Raw genomic sequence first — 18056 nt, 5'->3', positions numbered from 1 at the left:
TCTCTAGAACATGTTTTTAAACTAAAGAAATCATTATACAGACTGAAGCAAGCTCCTAGAGCTTGGTATGAAAGATTAAGTTATTTCCTTCTGGATAATGGTTTCACTAGAGGAAAAGTGGATACAACTCTCTTTTGTAAAACCTTTAAAAAAGATATTTTAATTTGTCAAATATATGTTGATGATATTATAATTGGAACATCTAATGCTACACTTGGAAAGGAGTTTGCTAAGTCTGTGCAGGCAGAGTTTGAAATGAGCATGATGGGAGAACTCAGGTATTTCCTTGGGATCCGGATTAATCAAACTTCTGAAGGAACTTATGTTCATCAAACCAAGTATGTGAAAGAGCTTCTGAAGAAGTTTAATCTTTCAGAAAGCAAAGAAACAAAGACTCCAATGCATCCTACGTGTGTATTAGGTAAGGATGAGGTAAGCAAGAAGGTAGATCAGAAACTCTACAGAGGTATGATTGGATCTCTTCTATATCTTACTGCTTCTAGACCTGATATTTTATTCAATGTATGCATGTGTGCTAGATTCCAATCAGATCCTAGAGAATCTCACTTAACTGCTGTTAAGAGAATTCTGAGGTATCTGATAGGTACTACTAATGTTGGTTTAGTCTACAGAAGATTTGAAGAATACAACTTAGTAGGATATTGTGATGCTGATTACGTTGGAGATAGAGTTGAAAGGAAAAGTACTTCTGGAAGCTGTCAGTTTCTGGGAAGTCATCTGATCTCCTGGTATAGCAAGAAGCAAGCCACAATTGCCCTCTCTACAACAGAAGCAGAATATGTTGCTGCTGCTGGATGTAGTACACAAATGCTCTGGATGAAGAGTCAGCTAGAAGACTATCAGATATATGAGAGTAACATTCCTATATTCTGTGATAATACTTCTGCTATCTGTTTATCTAAGAATCCTATTTTACATTCTACAGCTAAACATATTGAGATTAAACATCACTTTATTAGGGACTATGTTCAGAAGGGTGTTCTTTCTTTAAACTTTATGGATACAGAACATCAGTGGGCTGATATCTTCAAAACCCCTTGCTGAAGATAGGTTTAAGTTCATTCTGAAGAATATCAGTATGGGTTTATGCTCAGAATGAGATTATGAGAAGATCTGAATACGGATTAGATTTGAAATTCTTATTTATCTTCTTATGAGATGTTCTGGATATGTTGATCTTTTAGATACTCTGAATCTGTTATTGCTAATGTTTCATATGTCTAAGTATGATCCAGAATTTCTGTTAAAGCAAAACAACTGTCACCAGCTATTCTAGATGATGACCACGTGTTCATTCTGAAGGGACAAGCATGCATGCAGTTGATGAGACGCCGCCCTAGGTAACTGTGCAAAACATTTCAAATTTCACATTATCTCTCCTAACGTCATTCAGCATAAAATGTGATTGATTCAAATTCTGTAATCTCTCTCATTCAGAATTTCATTGCATATTATTTCAAATCCGTGCCTATATAAACGCATCTCTCATTCATTTCATCTCTTTCCGTTCATCTTCACTGTTCATTGTTTATGCATTTTTGCCTTTTTTTCTCTCTCTTCAAAAACCCTAAAGTTACGAAACCCAGTAATCTCAGTTGTGCTTCACTGGCTTCCTCATCAAATGTTCAATGCAAGGTTTCGTCTTCTTAACAAGAACAACAAAAGAAATCTGTCTCTACTCCATTGAAGACGTGTTTGATTCCCTATGATGAACTGGAAGTTCTCTATGAATCTATGGTTGATTTTGAAAATCTGCTAGCACATGATTTCAAAATCAAAACAGATATGTTGGTTCAAGGATGGGCAAACTATTTTGAACGTCTAATTGGACCAGTTTACCCTCTCTTGGTTAAGGAATTTTGGACTCATGCCACTATTACTCCAACTGCTATCATCTCCTTCGTGCTAGGTCAAGAAGTGGTTGTTTCTGAGAATCTGATAAGGAAGTTATACAATCTTGAAGGTTTGGGTGGAATTACTAGTGCTCTCCCTAGTAGAACTAATTGGGAAAAAGTTCATCCAGAGTTGTTTACTTCTGGAATAGGATCACCTCACTCTACAGATTTGAAGCCTTCATACAGAGTTTGGGAAAAGATCATTCTGGGATCTTTCTATCACAGAAAAGCTACAAATTCTGCAACCTATATAAGTCAGGATCAGCAGTTCATTCTGTACTGCATTGGAAAGGGTATGAGAATCAACTTGCCTCATGTTCTGTTCAATCATCTGTGTACTCATGTAACAGAATCAAGGGAAGCAGAACGTTTGAAGTATCCCAAGATTAAGAAGAATACCATTCCCATGGGAAGATTGATATCAGACATTCTGACTGAGAGTGGTTTGATAGATACTCTGAGAGCAGCTGGCTCTATTCAAGATCTGACTGTTGTTCGTGGGAGTATTTTAACTGCTCAGTCCTTGAGAAGAATGCAGTTAATTCAAAAGGTGACCACCACTCCTAAGGATTTTCCTGATATTCTGACTAGAAGAACTCCTGTTGCTGATTTCCCTCAGATGTTCAAGGCAGAACTATCAAAATCTGTTCAACTATATCTGGAATCTTATGTAAGAGACCAGTCAGAAGTTGACCCTACATGGATTCGTGGAAGAACTCTTCCATCTTTATAGGAGTTAAAGAAAAAGGATAAGAAGAAGAAACAGAAGAAGCTGAAGAAAAAGGTCACAGAAGAAGCTCCTGCTGCAAAGAAAGCCAAGAAGCAGAAGAAACCTTCAGGTATTGTTATCTCTGACTCTGTACCTGTTAATAGTTCTGAATACGTATCAACAGAGTCCCTTAAAGTTCCTAGAACTTCTGAAGAGCTTCAGAAGCTCATAGAAGATATTGATAATGTAGACACCTCCGATTTACATTCTACCTCTGACCTTCCCCCTCAGAAAAGACCACACCACCTTCTGATCTTCCATCCTTTTCCACCACCACTAAAAGAAACCGTCCACTTCATTCTGAACCAACTCTTGACCCCCAACCTCTAAATGTTGTCTTTCCACAAATTTCATCTGAAAATATCTTTTCAACCACCTTCATTCCTTCTGCAATCTCACCAATAAATGACCCTTCATCTTCATCCACAGCAGATTCATCATCCTCTCTATCCTCTTCAACCACCTATGCTTTGTTCTCTAGAGAACCTGAACCTTATTTCATTCTTAATCCAGACTCTCCTATCACCCGTCTCAGAATCAACCCTCCTAAACCCTCTGTTGATATTCGTTTTGAATTATTAAAATATAAGGTACGGACAGGGTTAGATGCTCTGAAGGTTGCTCATGACTCCAAGCTGGATCATGTAGCTGTTGGCAAGCTCTGGAGAGCTTTTGGTGAGGAGATACAGGCTGACTTTCTAGATCGCCAGAAAGATTGCTTAGCTGCTGCTCCTGGTCCTTCTGGATTCTTTTTGGAGTATGATGATGGCAAGTACTACCATCCCATCACCAACTAGAATCCTCTGGAAGAGAAGCAGTTTGTTGATGAATTGGAAGAAGATAATCCTCTAGCAATCGTTGTATGGAATCCACATCCATACAAGGTTCTGACTGGAGATTTTCAGTGGTTGTTTAACTGGTTCAGGGAGAATCCTCTGGAAAAGGCTCCTGAATTAGTTTACCTAGAAGTATAGTACCCTATAGAACCTGAAATTCCTGTTTTCAAAGGGCTACCTTCTGTAGGAACTTCTGCTGAAGATATTCCTGTTGAGGAAAATCATGAAGATGTTCAAATGGTTGAAGCTAATGCTTCTCATCCTGTTCTGGAAAATAGTTTAGATGCTTCTTCTGCTGACCCTTCTGTCTCTGTTCTACTGAACACTATGAAGGAACTCCAACAGAATCAAGCAAGCTTGGCTAGTCGTCTGGACAAGCAAGATGACACCAATGCAGAGTTCAGAACTTGGATGAAGACCCAAGAAGAAAGCTGAAGACACTTATAATATTAAGAACCTTCTGGCCGCCTTAGCTTTTAAGTTTAGCCAGTCGTAGTCTGTCTTGTGTCTTAGTTGGTTTTTCTTTGTTTTGCCATCTGTTTCTTGCTTGCATCTGCTTTTGTATTATCTTCTTCTGATTAATTATCAATGAAATATTTGTTTCTTTCTTCACTCTGTGTGTCTTTCATCTGAATCTTTTATGTTTTCTGATGTTATGACAAAAAGGGGGTGAAATGTGATAATTGAATTGATTTATAATATCAGTTGCTGGGCTTAAGTCTCAACATTCCTAACAATTATTTGCAATTTTTCTGTCTTTGATAGTTTTTGCAGGAATGTGATATTCTGGACAAGCTCAAAATAAGAAGCAAATACATGGGAAAAGCAATTATAAAGCTCTTAAAGATTTGAAGCAAGTTTAGTGCTCTGAAGCTTCAAGTCCAGAAGCAAGAAATGATGTAATCAAACCTAGAAGCTCTGATATAAGAAGTCTCAAGTTCTGATAGCTCAGATACATAAGAAGACTGAAGATAATAGAGCTCTGATACAAGTGATCACAAAGAGAAATTCAAAGCTCTGAAGCTGTCCAATGGAAGCTCTGAAGAGAAGCTCTGAATGTTCTGAAGTTCTAAGTTCAACGTGAAAGTCTCAACTGAAATGGAAAAATACTCAGGGAAGTATTTTATTTATAAATTCTTCTAGTATTAATTTCAGGGGGAGACATATTCACACACTCTGATTATATGCTTATGCTATATCTGTGTAATTGTATTTGTTCATCTGATATTCTGGATACAAATTCATATCAATTATATATGTTTTTGTCATCATCAAAAAGGGGGAGATTGTTAGAACAAGAAATGTTCTGATCAATATTCTTAGTTTTGATGATAACATTAAGTATGAATTTTGTATAAGACAATGTGGTACTCTAATCCTTTAAGTTTTCCATGTCAGGAAATATATAAAGAGTATGCACAAATCACCATTCAGAAGCAACTGACCTAGAAAGTTCTGGATGGCTTCATCAGAACATGCTCTGGCAAGACATCAGAAGATGGTCATGCAGAATCAGAACATGAACTGGAAAGCATCAGAAGAATGGAAGTCAGAAGTACAAGCTCTGAAGCTCTGATGGTATCACGCTCAAAGCACTTCAAAGTCAGAAGACAGAAGATGCTCTGCACCAAAGCTGATGACTCTGATATTCAAACGTTGTTATCTACAAAATCTGAGTCCAGAAGAAAGTACAAGATGAAAGGCTGTAATGTCAAATCTATGACTGACAAAAGGAACGTTAGAAGCTACAAAAGGCAAAGTCAGTAAAAGCAGCAAAAGCATGGCTCAAGGTAGTTGACAAAAGTGTGAAACATTAAATGCAGCGTTGTACTATTCACGCAAAGCATTAAATGCATCCCAACGGTCATTTCCTCTCAAGCGCCTATATATAGAAGTTCTGATCAGAAGCAGCCAACAACACTTGCGCAAAACTTACAGAAACGCTGTCAAAATCAAAAGCTAAAGAACTTCTACTTCAACCTCACAACCTTTGTAATATCTTAGTGAGTGTTAAGAATAGAACTTAAGAGAAATATCACAGTTGTGATTACAGCTTTATTAGAAGCAAATCTAAACTCTTGTAAACATTTATTTTACATTAATTGTAAAAGGATTCCTAGAGTGATCAAGTTGTGATCTGTAGACTCTAGAAGATTTAGAGGGTATCTTAGTGGAAAACCATTGTAATCAGTTGGATTAGTGGATTAAATCCTCAGTTGAGGTAAATCACCTTGTCAGGGGTGGACTGGAGTAGTTTGGTTAACAACGAACCAGGATAAAAATAATTGTGTTCGTTATTTTTATCTTCCAAGTTTTTGAGTTACCCTTATTCAATCCCCCCTTTCTATGTGTTTTTCTATCGTTCAGGTATATGTAATGGGAGCGCCTTATTTTATTTATAAAAAAAGTAATATGCAACTCGGTTTTAAAAATAATCGACATAAATAGATGCTCCGGGTTTTAAATTCGATTCACAGCTCCTGCAATTTTATGTTTTATTTAGAAAAAAATGTGGCCTTTATTTTTAATAGATTTTGTGTCGGACATGTTGGCTCAATTTTATATAAATCGAGAAAAAACTCTCTAAATTTTTATTCTTTTTGGAATAAAAAAGGCACCATTATTTTTTATAGTTTTTAAGTTGGATATGTTACCTCGGTTTTCCGTAAAACTGTGATACATACTCATTATATTTTATTATTCCCTCTTAGTGTCTACCTCATTCACTTTTCAAGGCCTGGCGAAAGAACACTTCTTTTCCAGCCAACGGAAGAACACCATTATTCTCCAAGGAGGACGGAATCCCTAGAGAATGAAAAAACTCTCTGATCATTATTCTCTAGTATATTATTCTTGTTGTTGTTTTTATCCATTGTTGTTGTTGTTCTCCACTACTGTTGTTCTTGTTTTTGTTTTTTTTCCATTATTGTTTTTTTTTTTATTTTTGTTAGTCTTGTACTATTTTAATTTTATTTTCAGAAGTTTTATGTGATTATGGATCGTAGTTGGATGAAAGCCAATAGATAAAGTAAATAGTATGAGATTGGAATGATACAATTTCTTGATTTCGCGGAACAAAACCTTCTTGATAATAATGGTATTTTTTGGTGTCCTTGTAAAAAATGTTATAATTTGTGATAACTAGGATTTATATCGTGTTTTTAAGCTCATTGTGCATGTTGTTAGTATGTGTTTTACTTAGTTATGCAGGTTTCGATAATATCCAGCTTTGCTTGGCAACCCCAGTCAAAAAGAAGATAAAAGAGCAAGAAAGAGCAACAAATCATGAAGTTCTGCAGAGTTTGCTGATATGGCGTTCACCACCAACAAATGGCGTTCTCCATCCTTGCCTTCCACGTCAATTAATGAAGTAAGGCAATGGTGTTCGCCATTACCCTAATGACGTTCGCCATTAGATCACAGAATACAATTTTTGCAGTAGGAGCAGTTATCAGCAATTATTGTGATTTGAATCTTCCCTCCACTTCTTGGAATGACCAAGTGCAGTTACCAGGCTTAGATTTTTTATAAATAGGCCATTTGGGAGCTACTTTAGGGTGTCCAAGTAGTGCGGAAGCTCTGTCGAAATACCGCCATAGAATACTATATATTTGTACTGTTTAATTTCTCTGTACACTTGGAACACGCATCTTGCCGTCATAATCAAAATCAATTAAAGTTCTTATTTCATTTATTTAAGGTTTTTATTATTCGTGGATTTATGCTTTATATTGTTATTATCAATTTGTATGCCATGTCTATTTCATGTAAAGTAACCATGATCATGTATATTCTAATTAATGCTATGACTTGCTAAACCCTTTAGAGTCTGTCGTATAAGGACCATTGTCACCAATGGGATTTGGTAGTGAATAATGGGTACGAATTTATGTATGCAAACTGTTTTGGTTTAATTTCTAATATTATGCTACTGTTTTGGCACGAGAGTGTGAGACAAACTAAGGTCTAGACCAAGATTCGCGAGAGCGTGAGGAATAAACCGGATAGTAGAAACTAGACATCAGTCTTAAAAACAACGAGAGAGCTTTAAGTACTGATTAGGATCTAAGTGGCTTTCAAAATACGCTTCTTAATTAAAACGGGCCAGCGAGAGAAAAATCCCGTGGTTAGGAAGTGTGGTTCTTGTCGAGACCGCGAGAGCGTGAGGCGGAGTCTTTAAGTCAATAATTTCTACAGAATGCATTCATATAACAATTAGTATGCGACTTCTACCAGTCCTTTAGGAGCACGGATTTCGTATGACGGTCTTGGTTCGTTATAATCCTTAAAACCATTTTAGTAACCATTTTCATTTTAGTTCAAATCCTATTATTCATTAGCCCCAGCTTTACTCTGCAACAACAGATAACATTAGTTTGATTATTACTCTCTGTGGGTTCAATAATCTTTTAAAACTACACGATCGACTGTACATTTGCTGTATTATATCGTTCCGACAAAATCAATCAATATGAAAAAAGTAAATGAGAATGGCATGGTGAAGGGACAAAAAAATACATTTGTCACATACAGTTGAAGATGATGAATTTATGAATGATACTCTAGAAGACATCATTCGTGATACTAGAGTATATGCTTTCAAGAAAGCTAATGTGCTAGATACTTTGAAAGAGACATAGAACATTTGTTGTATCTGGGATGTAAATGTTTCTCAAGATATTCAGTTGTGTTAAGACTATTTAATGTTACGGCAAGATGTGGGTGGACGAATAAAAGTTTCACTGAATCACTTGAGTTATTGAAAGAAATGCTCCATGAAGGTAATACGTTGTCGAATCGTACTTATGAGGCCAAGAATATATTTTTTCCAGTGGTTTGGATTATGTCAAAATACATGCATGTCGTAATGATGGCATATTATATAGGAAAAAGTTTAAAAACTTAAAGGAATGTTCGAGGTGTGGGAAGTCATGTGACAAGTAGAAGGAGAATGATGTTGATGACGATGATGGTGTAACTAGCAAGGGTGTTCCTGCCAAGGTAATGTGGTACCAACCGGTAATTCCAAGATTCAAAAGATTGTTAGCTAATATTAGTGATGCAAAGAATACTAAATGGCGTGCATATGAAAGAGTGTATGATGGAAAAATTCGCCATGTAGCTTATTCAGTGCAATGGAAGAAAATTGATTCCTTGTTTCCAAAGTTTTCCCTTGAACCGAGGAACCTTAGGCATGGGCTTTCTACTGACGAAATGAACCCTTTTGGTAATTATAGTCCTAACCATACATCATGGTCGGTTCTTCTCATAATTTACAACCTATCTTCAGGGTTGGGCATGAAGCGCAAGTATATAATGCTATCGATGATGATTTCGGTTACAAAACAACCAGGGAACGACATAGATGTTTATTTAACGCTATTGATTTAAGATTTAATACTTTTGTGGGAGGAAGATTTAAGACTTTAACAACATAGATATTTTGTTATTACCCTCAAGCCTTTTTAGCCATCCCGTTTATTACTATCCATTGTTAACCCCATTTGAGCCTTTATACATTTGTTAGTTTTAATAAAAGCATCATATTATCCCATGTCCCAAACACTTCCCCACCTTTTTAAGATTAGTTACGTGAGTTATAATATCTATGTTAATTCTAAGTTTGGGGTTGCTGTTGGGATATCAATCTTTAAGTTTGAGGTAGGATTGCAGGGTTAGTACAAATGACGACACTTGATGATTGAAAAATAAAAAGAAAAAAAAGAAAAGATGAAAATTTGAAAAATCAAATTGGGAAAAAATAAAAGAAAAATAATCATTAGGGCACTTGAAAGAAGGAGAAGTTAGCAGATATCAAAAATAAAGACAAATCCAAAAGTTGAGTCCTCGATAATAGCTGGTCGTAAAGGATGAGTGCAAGAAAGAATGCGAGCAGTAATCCATCAGAATGGGCATAGTGAAGATAACGATCGTATCGTTTCTGAATCTTAGCCTACTTTTCCAAAATTATCCCACCATAACCCTAGCCTCGTTGCAACCATAAAAGAGCTCAAAAAGAGTGTGTATCGTGCACCTTGATATCGAAAGATAATGTATTCAAGCCTATGGTATGGTATTGTATACTGCGAATTTCGAGTGAAAAACACATTAATATTGGGAGATTTGGTGAGTGTATAAATTGAGCTGATACGTGAAGAAGTACTTTTAAGTGAAGGTGCCGCAGATCAGTCGACCTCGGTAATCCAACAAAATTCGAAGGTAGCAACAAGAGAGAGCAATAGAAGATCTCAGAGGTAATAAAGTACGTAAAAAAATTTCTTTCATTTGGGAGTGACATGATTTCTTTGTTCTGAATGTTGCTTTAGGGCAAGCAACAAGCTAAGTTTAGAGTTGTGATTAGTCACCACTTGTGTTATATTTATCATTATTTAAACATCAAAAATCAGGTAAATTGTTTTACTTGTGTCTTAATTCAAGGTATTTTGAGTCAGATTATGTGAAGTCTGTATTTTTCGTGATCTGAGCATTTTATAGCTACTTTTACGCGCATGGTGTAGTGTACATGTTATTTACAGGTCTTAAGCGCCAAAGGAAATATTATCAGAGCTAAAATCGGGCCATAATGCATGATCAGAAGAAATGGAGATCTATCAAGTTTCCTGCCCATATGCATTGATAAGTGCCAAATGTGTTTAATTTTCCATACCTAAACTTGGCATTTTAAGCTCTTTTTAATGCTATTAGTCATTGAACTTCCGATGTTTATGTGAAAATAGTGTTAATGTATATAATTATGGTATGTGTAATATGTTTCTTGATTTTGAAGCAAAAACAGGGAAAAAAAGTTGCCACAAAAGCATGTCCAAGTGAAGAAGAAAAGAAGAAAATCAAAAATGTGATGTAAAGGCAATTTCTCTTGGTGAGCTTGGGGCGAGCCTAGCATGGCGTCGCCTGGAGAGGTTGGGGCGAGCAGAATTTGTCAAAATCCAATAGCTTCTATCTCTGATTTAGGGAAATTTCGTTGGACGACCAAGGAGCGGGGAATTCGCCTGACGAGGCTTGTGGGCGACGGGAGAAATTGGATATTTTGGCCAGCATGGTGGAGTCTGTGCACTGCCAGCTAGGAAAGTGAAACTTCACCTGATGAAGTTTTTTGACGCCGGGAGAATCTGTATGAGCAGAATGTGTATATATAGGTCCATGTTAGATATTTTTGTGGATCTTCTTCCATTTTCTCATACGTTCTGACATATAAATATTTTGTAGGCAAGAACAAGATATAAAAATCATTTAATTGGTTAATCCGAGAAGGATACGCATTATTGATCGATCAATCATCTTGGATGCTCATTCATCTCTCTTCTATTACTTGTAAAGTAAGCTACACGCATGATGTGTAGCTAAACTCATGGTGTCAAGAGTAGAGATATTTAACTAAAATAGTATGCATTTCTCATAATATTTTGTATATGAACAAGTTTATAATCAATAAAGATGATTATCTTTGCATGTATGTTATATCTTTTATTTGAATCATCTTTGACAAGTATTTTTCAAGTCTTAACATTAGTTGTCATCTACAAAGGATTTGTTTGCGAGTTTGGAGGGGAGGGGAGGGGAGGGGAAGGCTTCCGAAAACGAAAATTTAAAAAAATATAGGAAAATATTTGACATTTTTTGAAAAAATATTTTGTTTAGAATGATAAAAGAGTCGTTATCATTACTAAATTTTTAATTTTCAGAATACTATAACAACCTAAAAGATATTTGAAAAATTTATGTAAGCCCTCCAAAACCCTCCAAAATCCTCATTCAATACAATTTTTGAGTTCCCCCATTTTATGGGGTTTTTAGTATTATGAAGAAAACCAAACCCCCCAAAACCCTCCTACCCAAATTCTTTTTACTCTTTTCACTCGATTCTTCCTATTTTCCAAAGCCCTCCCCTCCTTTCCCCTCCAAACTCGCAAACAAAGCCTAAAAGTCAAACTTTAGACATAGATTTGAATTTAATATTCACAAGTATCAAAGTTTAATGATTATTATGTGGTTTAATGAGTATAGACATCTTTGATTAAAAAATATGGAAAAAACTGCAACATCGGTTAGACATAAACGGTGTTGATGAGTGATACGTAATTATATTGATTATTAACTAGATCACATGCTAGATTATTCAAATACATATGAAATAGGAAAATGGAATCTAATATTGACATGTCTCTTAAACCGTTAAATTCTTAATATTTTATCATTGTTACATACTTTTCATGCTATCGATAACTTTCATAACCAAAACCTTTGCAAACCTTAACTTAAAATCATAGTAACTGTGGAACGGCTGTGATATCGCTCCAATCCCTAAGGATACGACAAAACAAATATTTACCCACTGAAAAAAGAATTTAACACGCATATAAGGGAAGATATACATGTATGGCCCTGCAAACCACCACGCTCGATATGTGTAATAGCTGAAGGGCGCAAAAAGGGAATCATTGCTCATACGCGTATAAGGGGTGTTCATACGTGTATGGGATACCGACAACAACAAGGCATGCCAGATCAACATATTACGCATATGGGACAAGGCCGACCATACGAGCCACCTTGGTCCATACGCGTATGAAGTAGCAAAGAAAAGAAGGCCATACTCGTAAAGAAGCCCAGAAACGCAAGAAACACGAATTTCACTCTATTTAACTTCATAATGCAAATTTCTGAGGGTTGGACGTTTTTTACGGCAAAGACGGATTTTGAAGGCTGGAAACCTCATATTTTCAAGGTGGATCAAGATTTTCTAGATCTTTTCACGATTGAAGACCTATTAATCTAAATTTATGAAGTGACTATGATTTTAACTATGTTTTTCTCGATTTCTATTAGTAGCTAAACCCCTCAATGCTATGGGTGTCCCTGATTTGGATCTTATTGATGGTTTTCTCTTAAACCTTGTAATGACAACTATTTGACATATATTTGATTTACTTTTAATTTGTGCTTAGTGCTTTCTCTTTCAAAAAAAATTTAGAATTGATTCACGGTCAATGTCAATCCTTATTTAAGAGTATTTTATAATAGATATTATTACATAGGACTACGGATAGCCTATAGAAACTGAATTGTTCTTGATTATAAATTGCTTAATTTCATATATAACTCTCTATGGACATAGGGTTTAGTTTGAATGATTAAATGTTTGTTCAGTAAGAACTTAATTAAAAATAAACACCCTTAAGAACTGGTAATCAATTGTGTCTGAAAAATTGTTGCAAGGCCAATTTAGAATCTTCAATGAGTCCAAACACACACCTTCCCTAGTATGTTCAACAATTATGTTTACTTCTTATTATCAGTTTCTTTATAATTAGAAAAATTCCCAAACCAAAACCACATATTGCTTTTGTTTAACTATAATGAAATCTCTACTCTATATCACCAAGTTGTCCTCGAGATCATTGATACTTGAGATTTTCCATTATTACTATATTGATAGATTAGTACACTTGTTAATTTATCGATCAGACTTATAACTTGATAACGCTCTTTTTGACCCTTCTACCAAGCTCAATCAAGATGACTGTGCACCCTTTGAGGATGTTTCATCTTACTGTTTACGGTGATTTCCGGTAAACAACCGCTAGTCTTCCAAACTATAATAAATATGATTTGGTTACTCGCAGGATCGACTAGATTGATCCTAGGACATAGTCAAAAAGGTTGATATTCATGATAGTTTGAATTATGTCTATGGTTGGTGTGTCTCGAAATAAGAAATACTTAATCAAGGAAATAAAGATTAGCAATCACCTTGTTATACACGTAAATATAACATCAGCGAAAGGTAAGTTAAAGATAAAACATAAGACAAAACTGTAAAAGTGCAAGAATCTTAAAGTGCAGAAAAGTTAAACGCTTCGAAAATTAGATGACATGAAAGTAAAGAGTGCAGGAATATAAATGACATAAAGTAAATGGAATGCAGTAATATCGAAAGATACTTGAATAAAGGAAAATACACATGTATTTAAAATGGTGTTGGTGTCATACGTACATTTCTCAGCGAACTCTTTCTCTTAACACTTGATACTTGAGTAATATGTGAGTGATTTGTACAAAATGAACACACAGAATCCTAATACTAAGATCCTTATTTATACTAAATTTGACCCTAACGGTCCTACACTAATCTGATGCCACGTTATTCTTCGAGAATCCTTGGGATGCCATCTGTCTTTGTGTAGTTATATAAACTACTTCAAAATTCAAATCCTCCCGCCTGAATCCTCTTTCGACGCGTGGCAACGTAATCAGAATCGAGAATGCCACGAAAACACGCTAAGCTTCAGTACTTCGCATATTTCGCAAAAACGTCTAAGTCCCAACAACCATTCTTTTCGAATTTAGCTTCGGCGCTCACTATCTTTGTTCCAACTTAAACATCATTCTCGAAGCATGGCCATCAGTAGCCATTTTTATCTTCAAAGATGATCATCAATAACCATCTTCCTTTGAATTCCAAATCTTTGAAGGACATTCTTCTCAAACGAAATCTTCAGCTAACAAATTGCCCCCAATAAATGCCTGTTTCGAAAAACAAGAGAAATAGGTGTTTCTTGTTATAATAAGATTTCGTTTTAGAGTTCCGAGACTATTGACTGACGTCATAATCATTTATGACTCTGTTTCCAAAACCTCTTGTCATTTTCAAAGATGTCTACTCATAACTTACATTCCCACGTTCTGGTCTTACTTCATGATCATTACTCCTATATACTAGGAGTAAAGCTAATAACTATTCGACCGCCGTTGGATTAAATCAACGTCTGCCGCGTGTCTCTTGGCTTTTACCCAAAGGATTTGAAAGGGTTTCCGTTAAACCTTTAAATACTTGAACTCCTACCCTCATATAACTTTCACCTCTATTTCCTCATTCTTTCCACAGAAAAGAACGTCTCTGGTTACATTCAAACCCATTTCCCAAATCAAACTTACTCATGGCGTCTTCTTCAAACGTTCTTCAACCCGCTTTGAAACTTCAGAAATCTACACAGATGGGGGATCAAGAGTACATACCAAACCCAAATAGTGCAGAAGTGCGCGCCATTTATGCTTCTCAGGTAATCATTCCCTTTGAACTTTATGGAAAAACTCATGCCTTCATGGGTCCTTTACCAGGAGAAACTAACTCCTCTTTGAATAAATTCTTTCCTGCTTATTATAAAACTAGGCCTCTAGTTAGCAAGAATAGGATAGATGAAGATGGTCATCCAATCTTAGCAAATCCTGACCGCGCAGAGGAAACTTCGACTGCGGCCCTTTCAACCTTAGAGAAAATTAGGTTAAACTATGTAACCAATTTTGTGAAAGTCTTTAGGTCCATTCCTTTAGCAAAAGATCCTGAATTGTACTATGCCTGGCTAGCAAGGGTAGAAAAACAAAAGGCATCTTTCTGGGAACAATTAGGGATTTATTACCTAATTAAATTATCTAAAACAGGTCTAGAATATAACCAAACCATGTTAGTAGCGTCAGTCCACTTCTGGGATGCTTCCCATAATACTTTCCATCTTCCGTGTGGAATGGTCACTCCCACCCTTTTTGACATAGCCGCTATCACAGGGCTTCGACCAACCGGAGAAACCTTTGACCCCAATGTCATGGATACTGATACCATCAAATTTAACGAAGCGACAGTTACTTATACTGCTTTTATCCAAAAATACCATGACGAAGCAAATGCAGTAGTTTCGGACGAAGAACATATTGCTTTTCTAGCGTTATGGCTTTCGAGGTGCGTTTTCTGTTCTAGGTCTATACAGGTAGCAAAGAGGTACCTTTGCATGGCTAATCAGCTACATGCTGGAAAAAGATTAAACCTAAGCCAGTTAATTTTAGGATTCCTCTATGAAAACCTTGGTGAGGCAACAGACTTCGTTAAGAGTTATAAATCAGGATCTCTGCTCTTTGCTGGTCCTTTCTGGTTTCTGCAACTGTGGCTCAATGCTACTTTCGAAGCTCACCTCCCATTTTGAGGTATTGTCAACGAAGAAGATCCAAACATAAAAAACCGAACTGTAGAAGGAACACGGTTGGCTCTGCTCACTCCAAAAGAAGAAACTGGGAAGCTTCGTGAACATTTTTTAGCATATACAATGATGTTCGCCCAACGTTATCAATTCAGCCCTTCGATGGCTCCATTCGTAAACAGGACAGTGGGTCCTGAATGGTTCACTCGAAAGTTTCCAGTAATGTCTCAAGATCAAGAAGTTGAGTCCATGACCATTTGGGAAGCTTTTCTCACTCCAAGGCTATTCTATCACCGACTTCGACCCTCCAAGGGCCAATGTGTTCTCCTTGGCTACCAACCAAACCTTGTATCAAGACAGTTTGGATTAGTCCAGATGAAACTCAAATGCTTGTATGACAAGAGGAACCACATGTGTCTATACACTTTACATCTAACTGAAGAAGAGTGCGAGTCCAAAATTGCCAGATACGCTGGTGTTACCAATCTTTCTCCTATTTCTTTCGAACCTGCCCTTTATTCTACTCCAGATTTCCATCAATGGTGGACAGATTACTACACCACACAAATCTTTGATGCTGAGAGCCTTACTCGAGAATTAACCGCATCTTTTGCTGATGTGCAGGAAAACTTTCACAAAGGTACTTCGACCCATATTTAAGAAATCCAAGCCTTTCAAAAATTCTTTGAGACTATTTACAGGCCTGATGATCTTAGTCGGATCGTTCGTGAAGCTGCAGTCATTTTACGCGAAAAGTTTTCTGCTAAACTGGATAAGTTGAAACTGCCCTCGTCTGTTCGACCAGAACTGCGTTATGAAGTGGCTTTCAAACTTAATCCTCCAAAATTCCCTCCACTGCCAAGTGCTGATTTTGGTGTGGCTTTAAGCCCTCCTTTCCCAGACTGGTTCGTGTGAGGGAACGCTTTTAAAATTCTTCAGGAAAGCACTAAAAAACGCGTTGAACGAGTGGTCCCGACTAAGCATACCCTGGATACTTTCAAAGGACATCTTCATATAGATCTTGAACATGTTCGTGTCTTGACTCCAATACCTGAAGGTTTGGGTTTAGACAATTTTCGACTAACTTTTCTTTTTTCGCTGAAATACTGATTCCAGTTTCAACTACAGCCGTTGCTCGAAAGAGAAAGATCAAAGAAGCCGCTGTACAAAAGGATTCTGGAGTTTCGAAGAGCAACAAGACAAGTGGGAGTGATTCTACCACGACCGGCAAGAAACCCACGGTACATACGCATTTTATATTCCAACTTGTATATTCTGTGGATAGTACTTACTTTGCTCAATTTATATTCTTCAGACTTCGAAACCTCCGGTATATTCGAAGCGAAAAGCTTCTCAAACAGTTGTTTCAGACGATGAAGACAAATCTCCTCCTCGCACCAGGCAAGGACACAAGAAAAGACAGAAGGCTGTCACTCCTTCAGGCAAAGAAAAGGGGTCTGGTTCTTCGAAGATTACTTCGCCAAGTGATAAAGTGTCTTCTGAAGAGTCACCCCTGAAAGCCACTAGTAATGCCCTTGTTGTGGAAAGCCATAACTCAAGTCCAGATAATATTCCAGCCAAGGTATTTGAATTTCATAACATAATCATTTATGTAAATTTTAACGTAAACGATCAAGTTGACATTTTACCTTGTAACTGTAGGACGATGCTGGCACAGCTACTTCCAATCTTAAGGCTTTCGATCTCGCCATTGACTTTGATAATCTCCAAAGTAAGCGTATGTTCTTCTTTATGACGAATAAATTTTTTCCAACCGTTCCAACATGATTAATTCTAATTTTTTGACGCAGATCTTTCTCAATACCAATCTCACGTGCTCTCCCCAGTCCTCGAAGATACTCAACCTCTTGCAACTATCATTCCTACTACGGTAGTTGAAGAAAGCCATTCAACTGACGATTCTCCTCCTACTCATACGAAGGACAATATGGGAGAAGATCGTCAGGGTTCAGGTAGCGTCAATACAGCTGAACAACCAACTGGTAGTGAAGATATTGTGTCTGAAAAAAATGATATGGAAGAAACCTCCAAATTGGCCAAAACCGATCTTCACGAAACTTCGACCTTTGGGACCGTAGTTACTTCTGGAACTACTTCGATGTCTGCCCCAACAAAGCCTACCCCTTCAGAATTGGAGCAACTTAAGCAAACTGATCCTCTCAGCTTCCTCAAGGCCATGATGAATATTGATAATATTTCGTACTCTGAGCTCGAAACTTCTCCAGCTGTTCAGACAGAATCTGGTGACAAAGAGGATACTTCTGGTGTTCTTCATTAGATAAAGGAGAAGTTCTTCGAAACCAACCTTGTCAAAATTCTTAGTAAGGATCCTACCAAAGGTCATAGCTTGAACCAACTTTTAAAGAAGGTGGATCTACTTCTGGTTTCAAAAGAAGTCTCAGAGGTGATTATATTGCTAAGCTCTCTAATCGAACAGCTTCAGTCTAACATTCTTCGGAAGCAAAATGTTGACGAATAACTCACTGCGAAGATGGCTTCTCATAGTTCTTCATGGAAATCTGCT

The 18056-nt window shown here is 36.7% G+C and overlaps 1 protein-coding gene across 1 annotated transcript; it reads left to right on the top strand.

The window, feature by feature from the left end:
- Positions 1 to 1806: 1806 nt before the first annotated feature.
- Positions 1807 to 17810, top strand: LOC131613941 (uncharacterized). Its single transcript, XM_058885582.1, has 8 exons — positions 1807 to 2586; positions 2650 to 2755; positions 3334 to 3453; positions 3694 to 3833; positions 16827 to 17093; positions 17174 to 17243; positions 17323 to 17606; positions 17742 to 17810. Exons 1-8 carry the CDS (start codon positions 1807 to 1809, stop codon positions 17808 to 17810), a joined length of 1836 nt encoding a protein of 611 aa, XP_058741565.1.
- Positions 17811 to 18056: the final 246 nt, after the last annotated feature.

Source organism: Vicia villosa, linkage group LG6, assembly GCF_029867415.1.
Source record: "Vicia villosa cultivar HV-30 ecotype Madison, WI linkage group LG6, Vvil1.0, whole genome shotgun sequence".
Classification (NCBI taxonomy): Eukaryota; Viridiplantae; Streptophyta; class Magnoliopsida; order Fabales; family Fabaceae; genus Vicia; species Vicia villosa.
The sequence above is the reverse complement of the archived record's forward strand: the minus strand, read 5'-3'. Positions and strand labels throughout refer to the sequence as shown.

What these genes read in the sequence shown, in the direction of transcription:
- LOC131613941 (XM_058885582.1), top strand. Translation starts at nt 1,807, where the DNA reads ATGTTGGTTCAAGGATGGGCAAACTATTTTGAACGTCTAATTGGACCA. An exon ending in AACTATATCTGGAATCTTAT is followed by an intron (nt 2,587 to 2,649) that starts GTAAGAGACCAG and finishes CCATCTTTATAG; the next exon opens with GAGTTAAAGAAAAAGGATAA. An exon ending in AAACTTCGACCTTTGGGACC is followed by an intron (nt 17,607 to 17,741) that starts GTAGTTACTTCT and finishes TCGTACTCTGAG; the next exon opens with CTCGAAACTTCTCCAGCTGT.